This window comes from Myxine glutinosa, chromosome 6, assembly GCF_964187855.1.
Source record: "Myxine glutinosa chromosome 6, kmMyxGlut1.1, whole genome shotgun sequence".
Taxonomy (NCBI): domain Eukaryota; kingdom Metazoa; phylum Chordata; class Myxini; order Myxiniformes; family Myxinidae; genus Myxine; species Myxine glutinosa.
In genome coordinates this window covers 110,547,056-110,568,628 of record NC_136266.1, presented here as the reverse complement: position 1 = coordinate 110,568,628, position 21,573 = coordinate 110,547,056, and the positions used below count along the sequence as shown (strand labels likewise).

Sequence of the window (21,573 nt, the reverse complement as noted above, 5' to 3'; positions counted from 1 at the left end):
GCTGTATTCTGTCTTTCCCAAGCTTGGTTACTAACCTTGAGGTTCTGTCCATCGAAGGGCAGAGATCCGCTCACCAACGTATACAAAATGACCCCCAAGCTCCAGACATCCACCTCGGGCCCATCGTACTTTTTGCCCTGAAAGAGCTCTGGTGCAGCGTAGGGGGGGCTGCCGCAGAAAGTGTCCAGCTTGTTCATCAGTGTGAACTCATTACTGAAGCCAAAGTCCGCAATCTTTATTTTCATGTCTGCATCAAGAAGCAGGTTCTCTGCCTGTAGGATGAAACAAACGATGGCATGAAATTAAAATTCGGTGCGCACATGCCCACAGCACAAGAAGCCTTACCCATCAATGAACACTACAGCAAAATAAATCCATGGTGGTGGAGTCCGCTTCAAGGTTTTACATCTTTTTCAGAATGCACATTCATTGGCAAGCGTTGCAATGAAATGATGAAAATTTGCTTTCATAATCTGTGCACTACATAAGACAGGATAAAAAGATATGACGACAAAATCACAACATTCCGCTAGAAATAAACTACAAACATCAACTAGAACGGCACTCGGTAGAGCGCATACCTCCGCCAGGCTGCACAGTTTATGTAGTGTATCCCACTGATAGGCCGGATCTGGATCCAGACCTGAACCTAAATCGAATCGGCTTGTTCTCGTCACCTAACCACCTCGTTCACCAAGTTTCGTCCAAATCCATCCATAACTTCTTGAGATATCCTGCTATGTATCGTTTTTTTGGCCCCATCTCTCAATGGTGAAGAATCACTTGAAGTATTTTTTTAAAGTCCTCGGATCTGGAACCGGATCCTCACCAAAATTGAAACATTTCGTCTTTGACACACCCAACCTGTCCACCAAATTTCATCCTAATCCGTGAATAACTTTTGGAGATAACCTGCTCACAGACAGACAGGAGTGAAAACATAACTTCCGTCCCCTTCGGTGGTGGAGGGAATGATGGCAATGCAAAATTCCAAGCAAAAGGACAGCTGGATGAGAGGAGCCAGTTTAATCAACAAGGTGCAAATATACCCCCCCAATTGTACCAGAGAAGTGAATGTTTAGCAGGTGATACAATGAGCGGCATACAAGACAGAGGAACCCAACACAGTTGAGATCTAGGTAGGTAGTAACAAAAATAGGAAGTAACCACACAGGTGTATTACACTGCAACAACAAACGCTTTCAAAATTGAAGTTTCTTTTCACCGAAATGTTGTTATAGTCTCACAATGAACATTCTTACTTCATAAACCTCAACACTGGTTGGTCTAGTTTCAACAATAGAGGTTTTATTGCCAGTTTTATTCCCTAACCCTTCATGTATCTCAAATGTTGGCCCAGGGTTAAGGGGTGGGGTGGGCAAGTGCATGTGGGGGACGAATAAGCAAATAAATAAAATAAACAAGAAGACGTCATGCGGAGCACGATACTTACAAAATACGCCCCCTCCCCCTCCCCAAGAAAAAAAATTCCATTGATACAGCAAATTGTCCATTTCTTCAAGATTAAAATTGACAATCTTGATCAAAGCTCAGGTCAATAGGAAGAAAAGTGACGATTTTTCAGATGGAAAATGATTTTGGAAGGTTGACCTTGAGTTGACCTTTGACCTTTTGACCTCAAAAATAGTTGGTTTCCCTATTTAGTGACTCAATGTGCAAATGCTGTTCAATTTTCAAGTCAATCGGATGAAAATTGATGGTTTTTCAGATAAAAAGTGATGATTTTGGAGGTTTGACCTTGGGTTGACCTTTGACCTTTTGACCTAAAATAGTATCTTTCCCAATTTAGTGACTCGATATGCAAATGCTATTCAATTTTCAAGTCAATCAGATTTAAAATGGCGATTTTTGAAATTTGACCTCCAGATGACCTTTGACCTCAAAATCAATAGGTTTCTCAATTGGGACGACCTATACGACTTAGTAAAGTTTCGTGACGATCGGTTTAGAATTGTGACCTGTAGGCCGGTGACAAACAGACAGACAGACAAACAGACAGAACAAACGGAACCGACCAATATACCCTAAAAATCTTCGATTTTGCAAGTAATAAAAACTGGAGTGGCGAGTACCTCTCCACATGTGGTACTCGAGCAGCCACCGGATCAATCGCAAGGCAGACGTATTGTAAACCTCCATGCGGCACAAGGAACTTTAGTGCTATTTTGAATCCATCCACATAACCATGCACGAGTGTTTAAGGGTCCAATGCAATAGGGTTTGATTTAATAAATAAATTTAGTTTCTCGAAACACGTATTCATTGCTGTTTTCATAAATAAAAACTTTGAAACAAAAAGTGTGTATTTCAGGTGTTTTGTACCCCGATTCCCCCCCCCGCCCCCCCAATCCACCCTGCTCTCCCTCCCTCCCCCCCCCCCCTGCTCTGCCGCCCCCTCCCCCCACCCCTGCTCTGCCACCCCCTCCCCCCCCCCCCCCCCCTCAAAACGAATGATTTGCCACGCTCCATAAATGCCAAATTCGTGTGTACACAATTTATGGCTTTCGTTTGACAGCCCCGATAAGGCACCCCACCCTCCCACAGTTACCATCTCTCATCATACCCAAATTTTTGCCTCATTCATTCTATCTTCCTTCGTCCTTCTAGTCTAGTAGGAAGACTAGGTCCCTCTGCACCCCCCGGAGATATACTTCTAATCAGTGTTTCTAGATTGGAAAAAATGTGTAGAAAATGACTAGCTATGGCCCCAAGCTGAAAAAATGTCCCACATACCATTTTTATGCAAATTACTGCTGCAAATTTTATGCAAAATTATGCAAATTTTATGCAAATTTTTGATGAGGAGTAGAGTTGAGGGGTCTTTGAGGGCTTCATCGAGGTGCTCTCGGTTGCAAGACTGGGTCATTCTGAGAAGCACAGCAGGGTCAGAGATCATGATGTTCTCCTCCTCAGTGAATCTCTCCATCAACAGCCTCTCCATTGCCTCACACACTGTTTTGAGGCAAAAGAGGGACTTTGCGTAGGCCTTTCCACTGAGAACACCTTTGAGAGATCCACTTGTTACTAGTTGTGCCTCAAAGAGAATCTCTGCATATCCAGAACCACGCATCTTGTGTCCAGTGAGCATCCCGATGTAGTTCATGGATGTGTGGAAGGGTCCAATCGTTACTACATGACTAGCAAATTCATTTGGCCAGCGCCAGATGATGGGAAGGGCTTTCATGCAGACACCCAGATCAAATGTATTCAGGACCCATCTCTGACCCACCTCAGCAGTTGCTGCCTCGGAACGCTTCAGTAGCTCACGAACAACTGCGTTGTCTGTGATCGGTTGGTGGATAGGCGTGCAGTAGTCGACTGTTGATTTGCTGGGTGGGGGAGAACCAGTTGCAGAGGTGAAACCCCCTAGCCCAGGCACAGGCTGCAGGCCATTGCCATGCCATGCAGGCACCAGGCACAGACCGATCACAGACAACGCAGTTGTTCGTGAGCTACTGAAGCGTTCCGAGGCAGCAACTGCTGAGGTGGGTCAGAGATGGGTCCTGAATACATTTGATCTGGGTGTCTGCATGAAAGCCCTTCCCATCATCTGGCGCTGGCCAAATGAATTTGCTAGTCATGTAGTAACGATTGGACCCTTCCACACATCCATGAACTACATCGGGATGCTCACTGGACACAAGATGCGTGGTTCTGGATATGCAGAGATTCTCTTTGAGGCACAACTAGTAACAAGTGGATCTCTCAAAGGTGTTCTCAGTGGAAAGGCCTACGCAAAGTCCCTCTTTTGCCTCAAAACAGTGTGTGAGGCAATGGAGAGGCTGTTGATGGAGAGATTCACTGAGGAGGAGAACATCATGATCTCTGACCCTGCTGTGCTTCTCAGAATGACCCAGTCTTGCAACCGAGAGCACCTCGATGAAGCCCTCAAAGACCCCTCAACTCTACTCCTCATCAAAAATTTGCATAAAATTTGCATAATTTTGCATAAAATTTGCAGCAGTAATTTGCATAAAAATGGTATGTGGGACATTTTTTCAGCTTGGGGCCATAGCTAGTCATTTTCTACACATTTTGTCCAATCTAGAAACACTGATTAGAAGTATATCTCCGGGGGGTGCAGGGGGACCTAGTCTTCCTACTAGACTATTCCTTTACTACCTCCCAGGCGATGGAAGCTGGCAACGTGTAGGGATATTCAAGCCATATGCGCGTGTGAAAGGCACACACGTGGACTAAGCACCCACACAACCCTTCGCACTCTCTGTTTCCATTTGGATTTCTATGATCAATGTGACCAGAAGTGTTACCAGCTACGTCTACAGAGGTATTCATACATTGGCATGACCAGAAGTGTTACCAGCTACGTCTACGGAGGGCAATCATACATTGGCATGACCAGGAGTGTTACCAGCTACATCTACGGAGGCAATCATACATTGGCATGACCAGTAGTGTTACCAACTACGTCGACGGAGGGCAATCATACATCGGTATGACCAGAAGTGTTACCAACTACGTCTACGGAGGGCAATCATACATTGGCATGACCAGGAGTGTTACCAGCTACATCTACGGAGGCAATCATACATTGGCATGACCAGTAGTGTTACCACCTACGTCGACGGAGGGCAATCATACATTGGCATGACCAGTAGTGTTACCACCTACGTCGACGGAGGGCAATCATACATCGGTATGACCAGAAGTGTTACCAACTACGTCTACGGAGGGCAATCATACATTGGCATGACCAGTAGTGTTACCAGCTACGTCTACGGTGGCAATCATACATTGGCATGACCAGAAGTGTTACCAGCTACGTCTACGGAGGGAATCATACATTGGCATGACCAGAAGTGTTACCAGCTACGTCTACAGAGAGAATCATACATTGGCATGACCAGAAGTGTTCCCAGCTACGTCTACGGAGGCAATCATACATTGGCATGACCAGAAGTGTTACCAGCTACGTCTACGGTGGCAATCATACATTGGCATGACCAGAAGTGTTCCCAGCTACGTCTACGGAGGCAATCATACATTGGCATGACCAGAAGTGTTCCCAGCTACGTCTACGGAGGGAATCATACATTGGCATGACCAGAAGTGTTCCCAGCTACGTCTACGGAGGCAATCATACATTGGCATGACCAGAAGTGTTACCAGCTACGTCTACGGTGGCAATCATACATTGGCATGACCAGTAGTGTTACCAGCTACGTCTACAGAGGGAATCATACATTGGCATGACCAGAAGTGTTACCAGCTACGTCTACGGTGGCAATCATACATTGGCATGACCAGTAGTGTTACCAGCTACGTCTACAGAGGCAATCATACATTGGCATGACCAGAAGTGTTACCAGCTACGTCTACGGAGGCAATCATACATTGGCATGACCAGTAGTGTTACCAGCTACGTCTACAGAGGTATTCATACATTGGCATGACCAGAAGTGTTACCAGCTACGTCTACGGAGGGGGCAATCATACATTAGCATGACCAGAAGGGTTACCAGCTACGTCTCCAGGGGCAATCATACATTGGCATGACCAGTAGTTACCAGCTACGTCTACAGAGGTATTCGTACATCGGTATGACCAGTAGTGCTACCAGCTACGTCTACGGACGCATTCATACATCGGTATGACCAGTAGTGTTACCAGCTACGTCTATGGGGGCAATCATACATTGGTATGACCAGTAGTGTTACCAGCTATGTCCACGGAGGGCAATCATGCATTGGTATGACCAGTAGTGCTACCAGCTACGTCTACGGACGCATTCATACATCGGTATGACCAGTAGTGTTACCAGCTATGTCTACAGAGGGAATCATACATTGGTATGACCAGTAGTGTTACCAGCTATGTCCACGGAGGGCAATCATGCATTGGTATGACCAGTAGTGTTACCAGCTACGTCTACAGAGGTATCCATACATCGGTATGACCAGTAGTGTTACCAGCTACGTCTACAGAGGGCAATCATACATTGGCATGACCAGTAGTGTTACCCGCTACGTCTACAGAGGTATTCATGCATTGGCATGACCAATAGTGTTACCACCTACGTCTACAGAGGTATTCATACATCGGTATGACCAGTAGTGTTACCAGCTACGTCTACGGAGGGCATTCATACATCGGTATGACCAGTAGTGTTACCAGCTACGTCTACGGAGGGCAATCATACATTGGTATGACCAGTAGTGTTGCCAGCTACGTCTACAGAGGCAATCATACATCGGTATGACCAGTAGTGTTACCAGCTACGTCTACAGAGGCAATCATACATTGGCATGACCAGTAGTGTTACCAGCTACGTCTACAGAAGCAATCATACATTGGTATGACCAGTAGTGTTACCAGCTATGTCTACAGAGGCAATCATACATTGGTATGACCAGTAGTGTTACCAGCTACGTCTACGGAGGCAATCATGCATTGGTATGACCAGTAGTGTTACCAGCTACGTCTACAGAGGCAATCATACATTGGCATGACCAGTAGTGTTACCAGCTACGTCTACAGAGGCAATCATACATTGGCATGACCAGTAGTGTTACCAGCTACGTCTACAGAGGCAATCATACATTGGCATGACCAGAAGTGTTACCAGCTACGTCTACAGAGGAAATCATACATTGGCATGACCAGAAGTGTTACCAACTACGTCTCCAGAGGCAATCATACATTGGCATGACCAGAAGTGTTACCAGCTACGTCTACAGAGGCAAATATACATTGGCATGACCAGTAGTGTTACCAGCTACGTCTACAGAGGTATTCATACATTGGCATGACCAGTAGTGTTACCAGCTACGTCTACAGAGGCAATCATACATTGGCATGACCAGTAGTGTTACCAGCTACGTCGACAGAGGGAATTCATACATTGGCATGACCAGTAGTGTTAACCAATATGTCTACAGAGGCATTCATACATTGGCATGACCAGTAGTGTTAACCAATATGTCTACAGAGGTATTCATACATTGGCATGACCAGTCGTGTTACCAGCTACGTCTACAGAGGCAATCATACATTGGCATGACCAGAAGTGTTACCAGCTACGTCTACAGTGGCAATCATACATTGGCATGACCAGAAGTGTTACCAGCTACGTCTACAGAGGCAATCATACATTGGCATGACCAGTAGTGTTACCAGCTACGTCTACAGAGGTATTCATACATTGGCCTGACCAATAGTGTTACCAGCTTCGTCTACAGAGGTATTCATACATTGGCATGACCAAGTGTTACCAGCTATGTCTACAGAGGTATTCATACATCGGTATGACCAGTAGTGTTACCAGCTACGTCTACGGTGGCAATCATACATTGGCATGACCAGAAGTGTTACCAGCTACGTCTACGGAGGCAATCATACATTGGTATGACCAGTAGAGTAGTGTTACCAGCTATGTCTACGGAGGCAATCATACATTGGTATGACCAGATGTGTTACCAGCTACAGTCACGTGAAAAAGTAAGTATACCCCATGTAAAGTTTTGACCTTTTCAACATATTTCAACATACAGCTATTTGATCTTCATTTCAACTATATTGATAGATAAAGGTGATATAATATAACAAATATCATGAAACATTTACATTTTGTAGTCCATTGTATAATTTAAATAAACATAAATGCAAATTTCGCATGTGGAAAAAGTAAGTACACCCTTGGGCCCAGTTGGTGGTATTACCCCCTTTGGCAGAAACAACCTCAAAAAGGCGTTTCTTATAACTGTCTACCAGTCTCTGACTTCGACTGGGAGAAATTTTTGCCCACTCCTCCATGCAGAATTCTTTCAGCTGTGCGATGTTTCAGGGGTTTCTTGCATGCACAGCTTATTTCAAATCCCCCCACAACATCTCGATGGGATTTAGATCCGGGCTTTGACTTGGCCATTCCAGAACCCTCCATTTCTTTCTTTTCAGCCATTGGATTTACTGGTATGTTTAGGGTCATTGTCATGTTGCAAGGTCCACCTTCGGTTGAGCTTCAGCTTTCCGACAGATGGCCTCACATTATCCTCAAGCACCCTCTGGTACAATGAAGAATTCATAGTGGATTCTATGATGGTGAGCTGCCCAGGCCCTGATGCACCAAAGCTGCCCCAAACCATAATATTTCCACCACCATGCTTTACAGTTGGTATCAGGTTCTTGTGGTCAAATACTGTCTTTGGTTTTCGCCAAACATGTCTTCTGGTACTGTGGCCAAATAGCTCTACCTTTGACTCATCTTTCCAGAGCACATTGTTCCAGAAGTGCTGGTCTTTGCCCAGGTGTTCATTGGCAAACTTTAGTCTTGCCCTGATGTTCTTTCTGGACAGCAAAGGTTTCCTCCTGGCACACCTCCCATGTAGATCAAATTTGTACAGCCTCTTTCTAATGGTAGACTCATGCACTTTGACATCAACAGTGTCAAGAGCTACCTGTAGGTCCCCCGATGACATTCTGGGGTTCTTGGAGACTTCTTTCAGCATCTTGCGGTCTGCTTTGGGGCTGAACTTGCTGGGGCGGCCTGGCCTGAACAAGTTGGCAGTTATTTGGAATCTTCTCCACCTGTAGATGATCTTCTGGACAGTCGAATGATTGATTTCAAATTGTTTGGAGATCTTTCTAAATCCCTTCCCAGACTCGTCGGCATTTATAACCTTCTTTCTGAAGGCCTCAGAGAGCTCTTTTGATCTAGGCAATAGGCATGGTGACGCCGCACACTTCAACAACAAAGAGCAAACCAAACCAAATGTCTGAGGTTTAAATAAGACAGGTTCCTCCAAGATCCTCTCTAACAATGATCTAATCATTTGCACCTGAGCTGGTTCACCTGATTCTAATTTTAGGTATTTGAGGTAGTGATAAATGTCGGGATGTACTTACTTTTTCCACATGCGAAATTTGCATTTATGTTTATTTAAATTATACAATGGACTACAAAATGTAAATGTTTCAAGATATTTGTTATATTATATCAACTTTATCTATCAATATTGTTGAAATGAAGATCAAATAGCTGTATGTTGAAATATGTTGAATAGGTCAAAACTTTACACATGGGGTGTACTTACTTTTTCACATGACTGTATGTCTACAGAGGCAATCATACATTGGCATGACCAGAGGTGTTACTGGTATTCATACATCATTTTTATTGATCAAAATGTGCCAGCATTTATATTCGTATCCTCGGCATTCTTACATCCATTTTCAATCAGTGAAGTTGAGAATTTGTCCAGTGGTTTGGTATATTTTCCCTCCCTCCACACTCGACTCCTCTCCCCCCTCAAACTACATTCACTCCCTTCTCCACTCCCCTCGCTCCTCCCTACCTCCACTCCCCTCCCCTCTCTATATCGACCCCTGCCCCTGCTCCTGCTCATTTTCCTTCCCTTCCTTTTTCCCCTTCCCTTCCTCACAGTTCTCATTAATACATTAAATTGGTGGTTATTTAGAGCTCGCAAAAAGAGTAAACGTTTTTGAAAAATGACATCTCACCACTCGTTCCACTGTCAGCATGCTGGCGCTTGCGTAAATACGCTCCTCGACTCCTTCGTGCTCTTGTACCACGCCCTGAGAATCTTTCTCTTCTCGCTCCGCATGGCACTTGGACAGCTCAACATATCAATGACTTATCAGTCAAATACTAATTATCGAATCTCCCTTGAGTGTCTCCCAGATTGTTATGAACATCCGGTATTTCATCATCATGTTCTATGCTGTCTCTCCACTTGACATATCAGATTCATTATTGTGCAGCTTGATTGACTTTACTGCACCTACGACACTACACCATAATTATCACAAGATTCCACATCGGACAAGACTTGCTCAGATTCATTTGCTGATGTCGACGATTCAGAAATGAGGAGTGCTGTCATTTCCGAGTGCAGTTTCCCAAAACTGTGCGTTGCCATAACAACAGCTCTATCCATTGCAGCACTGAAACAATCGTCCCCGGGACGACGTCACACGGATTACACAATCACCAAGGTTTCTGTGCAGAATTCTTAGGAGTGGAATCGGCCAGATTGAATATTTTAGCTTCAACGCCTCAAAAAAATAATTGAAACTAAAAACCACGTTTAGTTTTGGGTGTATTAATTACAATTCATTATAACACCCCAAAATATTTTTTTTTACAAAACTTGCATTAGACTGCACCTTTAAATTGATGAAATGTTAAACAAGCATTTCGCAATGGTGTGTTATATAATAAGCTTTACACCTGTGTAATCTGTAACTTTTTGTCAGCGGACATTTTCCAAACATTCCTCATTAAAAAAAAAAAAAAATCATGAACTTTTATTAAAACTGTTCTATTGCTTTTTGTTAAATTATCTCACACCCATCTACCTCCTCCTGTTGCAAATGATATTTTATACACTTTGCTTGGGTTGTTCAGCTGACAGGATACATTAGAGGTAGCGCACTCACCTCTGCGCCGTTTAGCATTGGTTTGAATCCTGACCCAGCTATAAACTCCTCTTGGGGGTGCTTATGCAGGCAAGGTGAGGTATCAATGTGTGCGCCGTCCCTCAAATGGACGTTAAGTGGGGGCACCTGACTATTGGTGGATGTTAAAGGTCCCACACCCCCACCGTGAATTTCACGAAGAGTAGGTAAGTTACAGTCACGTGAAAAAGTAAGTACACCCCATGCAAAGTTTCGACTTTTTCAACATATTTCAACATGCAGCTATTTGATCTTCATTTCAACAATATTGATAGATAAAGGTGATATAACATAACAAATATCATGAAACATTTACATTTTGTCATCCATTGTATAATTTAAATAAACATAAATGCAAATTTCGCATGTGGAAAAAGTAAGTACACCCTTGGCTCTAATAGGTGGTATTGCCCCCTTTGGCAGAAACAACCTCAAGTAGGCGTTTCATTATCTTTTGGTGGAAAATCCACTTTACTGTTTCTTATATATTTATATGTTTATTCTTTGTTGATGTCATTTTGTTGATGCGATTTTTGCATTTTGTTGTGTTGTGCAACGAAGGTTGGAAAGGGTGGAAATGCGAATGGTTCGACGGATGTGCGGAGTATCGTTGAGAGAGAGGAAGACAAATGATGAAATCCGAAAGATGATGGGAATAGAGCCTGTGATTGATGCTGTGAAGAGGAACAGGTTGAGATGGTTTGGTCATGTGTTGAGGAAGGATGAAAGTGACTGGTTGAGAAGAGTGATGGAAATGAATGCAGAAGGAAGTAGAGGACGGGGAAGACCGAGAAGGACTTGGCTAAAGATGGTGGAAGAAGAAATGCGGGCAAGGGGGTTAACAAGGAGAGATGCAGAAAATAGGGCAAAATGGAGAAGATTGTCATGGGGACCGCAAGGCTAACCCCTGCTCTGGCAGGGAAAATTGCCTTTAAATGCATGTTGTTGTTGTTGTTGTTGTGTTTGTTGATGTGATTTTAATGTGTTTGTTCAACTACATTTCAAAGCATGAAAACCACAAACAATATAATTAATTGTACAGTAACGGCTAGATGTTACAAGTTAAAAGAAACTAAATAATTAATTACATGTAAAACCTCAAATATAGTTTACCTATTGACCTGTAGCAAATGTGCGATGCAATATGTTGGTGCATTGATGGGTTGACTGACTGCCTGGATGCAACTGAGGTGGTGCATGATGTACCATCTATTGATGTGGATCCATGATCGAGGTTGTGGATCTACATCTATTGACATCTATTGATGTGGATCCGCCGTTTGAAGAGGTCCTGGGCTGAAAGGATCGAAACCTCGAGGAAGAACGGTGCCCAGCTGATGATCCGTTCAGTCGGGAAACTAGTCAATTGCTTACAGGTTAAGGTTCTAACTTTAGGTGGAGAAACCATGTTTGAGGTTTACAATTTAAATAAAGTTGAATATGGGATGTTGTGAAATTAACATCATTTACAGTTCAATCCTTTAAATTATTTATATTTAAGTTTAGGAACAACCGATACTGTACAATTGTGTGTGTGTGTGTGTGTGTGTGTGTGTGTGTGTGTGTGTGTGTGTGTGTGTGTGTGTGTGTGTGTGTGTGTGTGTGTGTATAAAAGAGAGAGATAGAATTGTGAGGAACAGATATGAAAAAACGAGATGTGTGTGTGTGTGTGTGTGTGTGTGTGTGTGTGTGTGTGTGTGTGTGTGTGTGTGTGTGTGTGTGTGTGTGTGTGTGTGTGTGTATAAAAGAGAGAGATAGAATTGTGAGGAACAGAAATGAAAAAACGAGATGTGTGTATGTGGGTGTGTGTGTGTGTGTATGTGTGTGTGTGTGTGTGTGAGTGTGTGTGGGTGTGTGAGTGTGTGTGGGTGTGTGAGTGTGTGTGTGTGTGAGTGTGTGTGTGTGTGTGTGTGTGTGTGTGTGTGTGTGTGTGTGTGTGTGTGTGTGTGTGTGTGTGTGTGTGTATAAAAGAGAGAGATAGAATTGTGAGGAACAGAAATTAAAAAACGAGATGTGTGTGTGTGTGTGTGTGTGTGTATGTGTATGTGTGTGTGTGTGTGTGAGTGTGAGTGAGTGAGTGAGTGAGTGAGTGTGTGTGTGTGTGTGTGTGTGTGTGTGTGTGTGTGTGTGTGTGTGTGTGTGTGTATAAAAGAGAGAGATAGAATTGTGAGGAACAGAAATGAAAAAACGAGATGTGTGTATGTGGGTGTGTGTGTATGTGTGTGTGTGTGGGTGTGTGAGTGTGTGTGGGTGTGTGAGTGTGTGTGTGTGTGTGAGTGTGTGTGTGTGAGTGTGTGTGTGTGTGTGTGTGTGTGTGTGTGTGTGTGTGTGTGTGTGTATAAAAGAGAGAGATAGAATTGTGAGGAACAGAAATTAAAAAACGAGATGTGTGTGTGTGTGTGTATGTGTGTGTGTGTGTGTGTGTGAGTGTGAGTGTGAGTGTGAGTGTGTGTGTGTGTGTGTGTGTGTGTGTGTGTGTGTGTGTGTGTGTGTGTGTGTGTTAATATCCGGCTTCCTTCTTGGGACTATAGTGCAGTAATTAGTCTTTATTTTGATTACATGGGGGTAAAGTGAAAAAACTAAGAAATGGAAAGAGAATATAAAGAGAATGCAGGGGCTTCATTGATAAGAGAGAGGGATAGAGAAGTGGGTGGATTAAAAATTCACCATTTTCTTAATATATTATTGGTTATAAACTGGGGCTGGAACATGAAAAATCATTTTGCAGTTAATATATACAACACACACAGATATAAATATTCATTAAGATCTCTGGAAGTGCAAGTAGGTTTTAACCCTTTCCCCAATAAATGCAGATTCATCAAAGAAGGGCAGCACTACGGTGAGGTACCAACGCGTCATCATTAGCAATCGCTAATCACGGTTTAACCCACCTAAGGGGCAAACAATTAGCGATGGCTACAATATCGAGGAATACTGCAGCACCACCATTAATAATACATTTTGTACTCAAATACATGGACTCGAATCAAAGAACAAATCATTAGATGCTGTGAAAGCACTAATTGTACAGAGTCCATGAATAAAAACCACTCATTTCACCGTTGCCAAGGAATAATGCGCGGCTGTGCTAATTTGGTTAATTTCAGTGTTGCGTTCAGACAAACCAACAGCCTAATAATTATGAAGACAAAGCCTTAAGGTTGGACAACATTTGAAGAGAATAGCAGTTTCGTGTCACAAGGTAAACACCGAGTATTATAACTGTGTCACTTTGTTATTAACATTTTAAGAGCACAAAAACAAACAAAAGCTAGAAAGCGTCTGAAAATGCAAAGCCCGCCCGCATCTGTTTGTAGTCAGACGTCTTCTTCTTCTTCCATACCAAAAATAACGAAAACAGTTTTTTAAAATACAAAATTAAAATTGATGATTTTATGCAGCTTTGGCTTGACCTTGTGTCTAACAAAAAAAAAAAAAACCTTCTAGCTTTCGATTGGTCAACAAATTCTGTGATCCAATATGCAAATTCTTTAAATTTCAGGTCAATCGGATGAAAATTGACTATTTTATGTGATGCTTGACCAGGCAGTTTATGGACCTTTTGACCAAATTATGAATTTGCCTTCTCCGTATTATCATAATAAAGCTTTGGTGAAAATTTGACAATAGCTCAAATGTTTTTAAAAAAGTTACGGGACGGACACGGACAGACACTCACACGGACGGACACACACACACACACACACACACACACACACACACACACACACACACACACACACACACACACACACACACACACACACACACACACACACACACACAATGTCCGAAGAAAGCGGTTCAATTTAGCATTTTTTATATGAAATAGGCAAAGCCTAGAAATAAGCGAAACCCATTAAAATTACCCTTTAGAACCCCTTAGAACTCTTTAGAATCATCCTTTAAAACCCATCAGAATCACCATTCAGAACCCATTAGAATTAACCTTTAGAACCCTTTAGAATTACCCTTTAGAACCCTTTAAAATTACCCTTTAGAACTCTTTACAATTAAACAGTGGGTTCAAAAGGTTCTTCTTCTTCATTTTTTGACGGACGTAGCCAAATATTGAAGCGGCTTCGCAGCTTAAAAATGAAAAACCGTTGGGTACCACTCCTAAAAATAGTGATGGTCATGACATCATCTGAGTGACGTAATCAAAGGCAAGGTTGTCTTCGGCACACAACAGATAATGGACGGACAACTCACTTCAGACTCGCCAGAAAATGAATTTGACGAAGATTTTTCTGATTAAGGAATCCTCTGATAGTCATAATCATTACAATAAAAAATTGCACCTGTGTCTGGAGGAAGAGGTGCAGTTTGGCAGTATGTGTGCAATCCATGCAACTTCAGAAAACATTACAGGACTTCCAGATGCTGGCAACTTTACAACCCTGTAGAATTATCCTTTAAACCCCTTAGAATTATCCTTTAAACCCCTTGAGAATTAACCTTTATAACCCTCTAGAATTACCCCTTAGAATTACCCTTTAGAACCCATTAGAATTAAACACGGTGGGTTTAAAAGGTTCTTCTTCGTCATTTTTGTCAGACGGATGGACGGATGGATGGAAGGAAGGACATAGCCAAATATTGAAGCGACGTAACTGCTTAAAAACTACCTGCAGCAAAACTATCCCAGAGATGACACAGCGTGTCCAGCAGGTAATCAAATCACCGTTTTTTGCGGGGCGGGGCCAATCGAGCGTAAAAGGACACCAAAAATCATTAACATCTTCTTCCTAGACATTCAAGAAAGGAACAACAATTAAGTGTTAAATTAAGCCATATCTATGAAGTAAATGTAATATTATTTTCTGTGTCTGTGGACCTGTAAAGCCCGAGATCATAGAGATGAACTGGACAAAGCCATTTGAATACACGGCGTACCGCCCTCGCAAACAACACAGTACACTGTACCGCCCTCGCAAACAACACAGTACACTGTACCGCCCTCGCAAACAACACAGTACACTGTACCGCCCTCGCAAACAACACAGTACACTGTACCGCCCTCGCAAACAACACAGTACACTGTACCGCCCTCGCAAACAACCAGTACACTGTACCTCCCTCGCAAACAACCAGTACACTGTACCGCCCTCGCAAACAACAGAGTACACTGTACCGCCCTCGCAAACAACACAGTACACTGTACCGCCCTCGCAAACAACACAGTACACTGTACCGCCCTCGCAAACAACACAGTACACTGTACCGCCCTCGCAAACAACACAGTACACTGTACCGCCCTCGCAAACAACCAGTACACTGTACCGCCCTCGCAAACAACCAGTACACTGTACCGCCCTCGCAAACAACAGAGTACACTGTACCGCCCTCGCAAACTCAGTACACTGTACCGCCCTCGCAAACAACCAGTACACTGTACCGCCCTCGCAAACAACACAGTACACTGTACTGCCCTCGCAAACAACACAGTACACTGTACCACCCTCGCAAACAACACAGTACACTGTACCGCCCTCACAAACACACTACACTGTACCGCCCTCGCAAACAACCAGTACACTGTACCGCCCTCGCAAACAACACAGTACACTGTACCACCCTCGCAAACACAGTACACTGTACCACCCTCGCAAACAACCAGCACACTGTACCGCCCTCGCAAACAACACAGTACACTGTACCGTCCTCGCAAACAACACAGTACACTGTACCGCCCTCGCAAACAACCAGTACACAGTACCGCCCTCGCAAACAACCAGTACACTGTAGTGCCCTCGCAAACAACACAACGCCGCCCTCACAAACAACCAGTACACTGTACCGCCCTCGCAAACAACACAGTACCGCCCTCGCAAACAACCAGTACACAGTAGCGCCCTCGCAAACAACACAGTGGCGCCCTCGCAAACAACACTGCACAAGTGCACCACCCTCGCAAACCACACTGTAGCGCCCTCGCAAACAACCAGTACCGCCCTCGCAAACAACACAGTTGCGCCCTCACAAGCAACCAGTGCACTGTACCGCCCTCACAAACAACCAGTCACTGTACCGCCCTCGCAAACAACCAGTCACTGTACCGCCCTCGCAAACAACACTGCACCACCCTCGCAAACAACACAGTACCGCCCTCACAAACAACCAGTACACAGTGCGTCCTCGCAAACCACACTGTACCGCCCTCGCAAACAACCAGTACACAGTGCGTCCTCGCAAACCACACTGTACCGCCCTCGCAAACGACACAGTGGCGCCCTCGCAAACAACACAGTTGCGCCCTCACAAGCAACCAGTGCACTGTACCGCCCTCGCAAAGAACCAGTCACTGTACCGCCCTCACAAACAACCAGTCACTGTACCGCCCTCGCAAACAACACAGTAGAGCCCTCGCAAACAACACTGCACCACCCTCGCAAACCATACTGTAGCACCCTCGCAAACAACCAGTACCGCCCTCACAAACAACACAGTTGCGCCCTCACAAGCAACCAGTGCACTGTACCGCCCTCGCAAACAACCAGTCACTGTACCACCCTCGCAAACAACCAGTCACTGTACCGCCCTCGCAAACAACCAGTCACTGTACCGCCCTCGCAAACAACCAGTCACTGTACCGCCCTCGCAAACAACACTGCACCACCCTCACAAACCACACTGTACCGCCCTCGCAAACAACCAGTACCGCCCTCGCAAACAACACAGTTGCGCCCTCACAAGCAACCAGTGCACTGTACCACCCTCGCAAACAACCAGTCACTGTACCGCCCTCGCAAACAACCAGTCACTGTACCGCCCTCGCAAACAACCAGTCACTGTACCGCCCTCGCAAACAACCAGTCACTGTACCGCCCTCGCAAACAATACTGCACCACCCTCGCAAACAACACTGCACCACCCTCGCAAACAACACAGTACCGCCCTCGCAAACAACCAGTACACAGTGCGCCCTCGCAAACTACACTGTACCTCCCTCGCAAACAACACAGTGGCACCCTCGCAAACAACCAGTACCGCCCTCACAAACAACACAGTTGCGCCCTCACAAGCAACCAGTGCACTGTACCGCCCTCGCAAACAACCAGTCACTGTACCGCCCTCGCAAACAACCAGTCACTGTACCGCCCTCGCAAACACAGTGGCGCCCTCATAAACAACACAGTGGCGCCCTCGCAACCAACACTGCACCACCCTCGCAAACCACACTGTAGCGCCCTCGCAACAACACAGTACCACCCTCGCAAACAACACAGTTGCGCCCTCACAAGCAACCAGTGCACTGTACCGCCCTCGCAAACAACCAGTCACTGTACCGCCCTCGCAAACAACACTGCACCACCCTCGCAAACCACACTGTAGCGTCCTCGCAACAACACAGCACCGCCCTCGCAAACAACCAGTACACAGTGCGCCCTCGCAAACCACACTGTACCACCCTCGCAAACAACACAGTGGCACCCTCGCAAACAACCAGTACCGCCCTCACAAACAACACAGCTGCGCCCTCACAAGCAACCAGTGCACTGTACCGCCCTCGCAAACAACCAGTGCACTGTACCGCCCTCGCAAACAACCAGTCACTGTACCGCCCTCGCAAACAACGTCACTGTACCACCGTCGCAAACAACACAGTACCGCCCTCGCAAACAACCAGTACACAGTGCGCCCTCGCAAACCACACTGTACCGCCCTCGCAAACAACACAGTGGTGCCCTCGCAAACAACCAGTCACTGTACCGCCCTCGCAAACAACCAGTCAGTGTACCGCCCTCGCAAACAACCAGTACACAGTGCGCCCTCGCAAACCACACTGTACCACCCTCGCAAACAACACAGTGGTGCCCTCGCAAACAACCAGTACCACCCTCACAAACAACACAGTTGCGCCCTCACAAGCAACCAGTGCACTGTACCGCCCTCGCAAACAACCAGTCACTGTACCGCCCTCGCAAACAACCAGTCACTGTACCGCCCTCGCAAACAACACTGCACCACCCTCGCAAACAACACAGTACCGCCCTCGCAAACAACCAGTACACAGTGCGCCCTCGCAAACCACACTGTACCGCCCTCACAAACAACACAGTGGCGCCCTCGCAAACCACACTGCAGCGCCCTCGCAACAACACAGTACCACCCTCGCAAACAATACAGTTGCGCCCTCACAAGCAACCAGTGCACTGTACCGCCCTCGCAAACAACCAGTCACTGTACCACCCTCGCAAACAACCAGTCACTGTACCACCCTCGCAAACAACCAGTCACTGTACCGCCCTCACAAACAACACAGTAGCGCCCTCACAAACAACACTGCACCACCCTCGCAAACCACACTGTAGAGTCCTCGCAACAACACAGTACCGCCCTCGCAAACAACACAGTTGCGCCATCACAAGCAACCAGTGCACTGTACCGCCCTCGCAAGCAACTCTTACCCTGTACTGTCCTCGCAAACAACTCTTACCCTGAAGGAACTGCGCTCCAACGCGAGTCGAAAGAATTGACGCGACCAAAGACGGAATTCGTCCGAGTTGCTTTATTGAAACAAAACAGCTCAGGTATTCTGACAAGCCCGTTTATCGGGCAACAATATATATACACATTTATGTCGGGAAGTTTGCCCGGCAAAAGCTATACCGGGCATGCCCGGGTATCAAGGGCGAGCCTTGGAAAGGCGAGTCTGGACCTGCCCGGGCGTGTTTGGCTGCGGCCTGGCAAGTCGAGGCTGGGCGTGCCCTGGAAAGGCGATAGCGGGCATGCCCGGACGCTCTGGGCGAGCCCTGGAAAGACGATAGCGGGCATGCCCGGACGCTCTGGGCGTGCCCTGGAAAGACGATAGCGGGCATGCCCGGACGCTCTGGGCGAGCCCTGGAAAGACGATAGCGGGCATGCCCGGACGCTCTGGGCGTGCCCTGGAAAGACGATAGCGGGCATGCCCGGACGCTCTGGGCGAGCCCTGGAAAGGCGATAGCGGGCATGCCCGGACGCTCTGGGCGTGCCCTGGAAAGACGATAGCGGGCATGCCCGGACGCTCTGGGCGTGCCCTGGAAAGACGATAGCGGGCGTGCCCGGACGCTCTGGGCGAGCCCTGGAAAGGCGATAGCGGGCATGCCCGGACGCTCTGGGCGTGCCCTGGAAAGGCGATAGCGGGCATGCCCGGACGCTCTGGGCGAGCCCTGGAAAGGCGAGAGCGGGCATGCCCGGGAAAGACGAGACCGGGCGTGCCCGGGAGGTTCGGGCGTGCCCGGGAACAGTGAGTCCGGGCATGCCCGGGAGAGGCGCGTCTGGCCGTGTTCTGGCCGGTGCAAGGCGATTATGTACATCCAGCGGTAACCGCTACAACCCTATATTGCCCTCGCAAACCACACTGCAGCGCCCTCACAACAACACAGTACCGCCCTCGCAAACAACCAGTCACTGTACCACCCTCACAAACAACCAGTGCGCTGTACCACCCTCACAAACAACCAGTGCACTGTAACGCCCTCACAAGCAACCAGTCACTGTACCGCCCTCACAAACAACCAGTCACTGTACCGCCCTCGCAAACAACCAGTCACTGTACCGCCCTCACAAGCAACCAGTCACTGTACCGCCCTCACAAACAACCAGTCACTGTACCGCCCTCACAAACAACCAGTCACTGTACCGCCCTCGCAAACAACGAGTCACTGTACCGCCCTCACAAGCAACCAGTCACTGTACCGCCCTCGCAAACAACCAGTCACTGTACCGCCCTCACAAGCAACCAGTCACTGTACCGCCCTCACAAGCAACCAGTCACTGTACCGCCCTCACAAACAACCAGTCACTGTACCGCCCTCGCAAACAACCAGTCACTGTACCGCCCTCGCAAGCAACTCTTACCCTGTACTGTCCTCGCAAACAACTCTTACCCTGTATTGCCCTCGCAAACCACACTGCAGCGCCCTCACAACAACACAGTACCGCCCTCGCAAACAACCAGTCACTGTACCACCCTCACAAACAACCAGTGCGCTGTACCGCCCTCACAAACAACCAGTGCACTGTAACGCCCTCACAAGCAACCAGTCACTGTACCGCCCTCACAAGCAACCAGTCACTGTACCGCCCTCACAAGCAACCAGTCACTGTAACGCCCTCGCAAACAACTCTTACCCTGTACTGTCCTCGCAAACAACTCTTATCCTGTATTGCCCTCACAAACAACACAGTGGTACCCTCGCAAACAACACAGTAGCGCCCTCGCAAACCACACTGTAGCGCCCTCGCAAACCACACTGTAGCGCCCTCGCAAACCACACTGTAGCGCCCTCGCAAACAAGCAGTACACTGTACCACCGTCACAAACAACTCGAACCCTGTACTGCCCTCGCAAACAACTCTTAAACTGTACCACCCTCACAAACAACACTTACCCTATACCACCTTGGCAAATAACCCTTACCCTCTAACGCCTTCGCAAACAACCCTTCCCAGTACCACTCTCACAAACACCATTTATCCTGTACCGCTCTCACAAACACCATTTACCCTGTACCGCTCTCACAAACACCATTTACCCTGTACCGCTCTCACAAACACCATTTACCCTGTACCGCTCTCACAAACACCATTTACCCTGTACCGCTCTCACAAACACCATTTACCCTGTACCGCTCTCACAAACACCATTTACCTTGTACCGCTCTCACAAACACCATTTACCCTGTACCGTTCTCACAAACACCATTTACCCTGTACCGTTCTCACAAACACAATTTACCCTGTACCGCTCTCACAAACACCATTTACCCTGTACCGCTCTCACAAACACCATTTACCCTGTACCGCTCTCACAAACACCATTTACCCTGTACCGTTCTCACAAACACCATTTACCCTGTACCACTCCCAAACACCATTTACCCTGTACCGCTCTCACAAACACCATTTACCCTGTACCGCTCTCACAAACACCATTTACCCTGTACCGCTCTCACAACCCTCGTTTCAGACTCGGGCTTAACCTCGAGCTCACACCCTCCCGTTGAGTGGGGGAAGTTTAACGCGGATTTTAAAGCCTTTTTTAACATAACTCTACAACAATATACTACCATGTGATACCCCTCATTATGGGTATTAACAGGGGAGTGGGAAGAAACATGAAAGGGGGAG

At 46.5% G+C, this 21,573-nt stretch overlaps 1 protein-coding gene across 10 annotated transcripts in view; it reads right to left on the bottom strand.

Annotated features, from left to right (window-relative positions):
* The window catches only part of LOC137413183 (MAP/microtubule affinity-regulating kinase 3-like), a 120,300-nt gene that overhangs the window by 78,348 nt on the left and 20,379 nt on the right, over nt 1-21,573 (bottom strand). For all 10 annotated transcript variants that reach the window (XM_078780391.1, XM_078780384.1, XM_078780386.1 and 7 more), the window contains one exon: nt 36-272. In XM_078780391.1, coding sequence (XP_078636517.1) covers nt 36-272 — 237 coding nt within the window. The remainder of the gene's footprint in view (nt 1-35; nt 273-21,573) is intronic.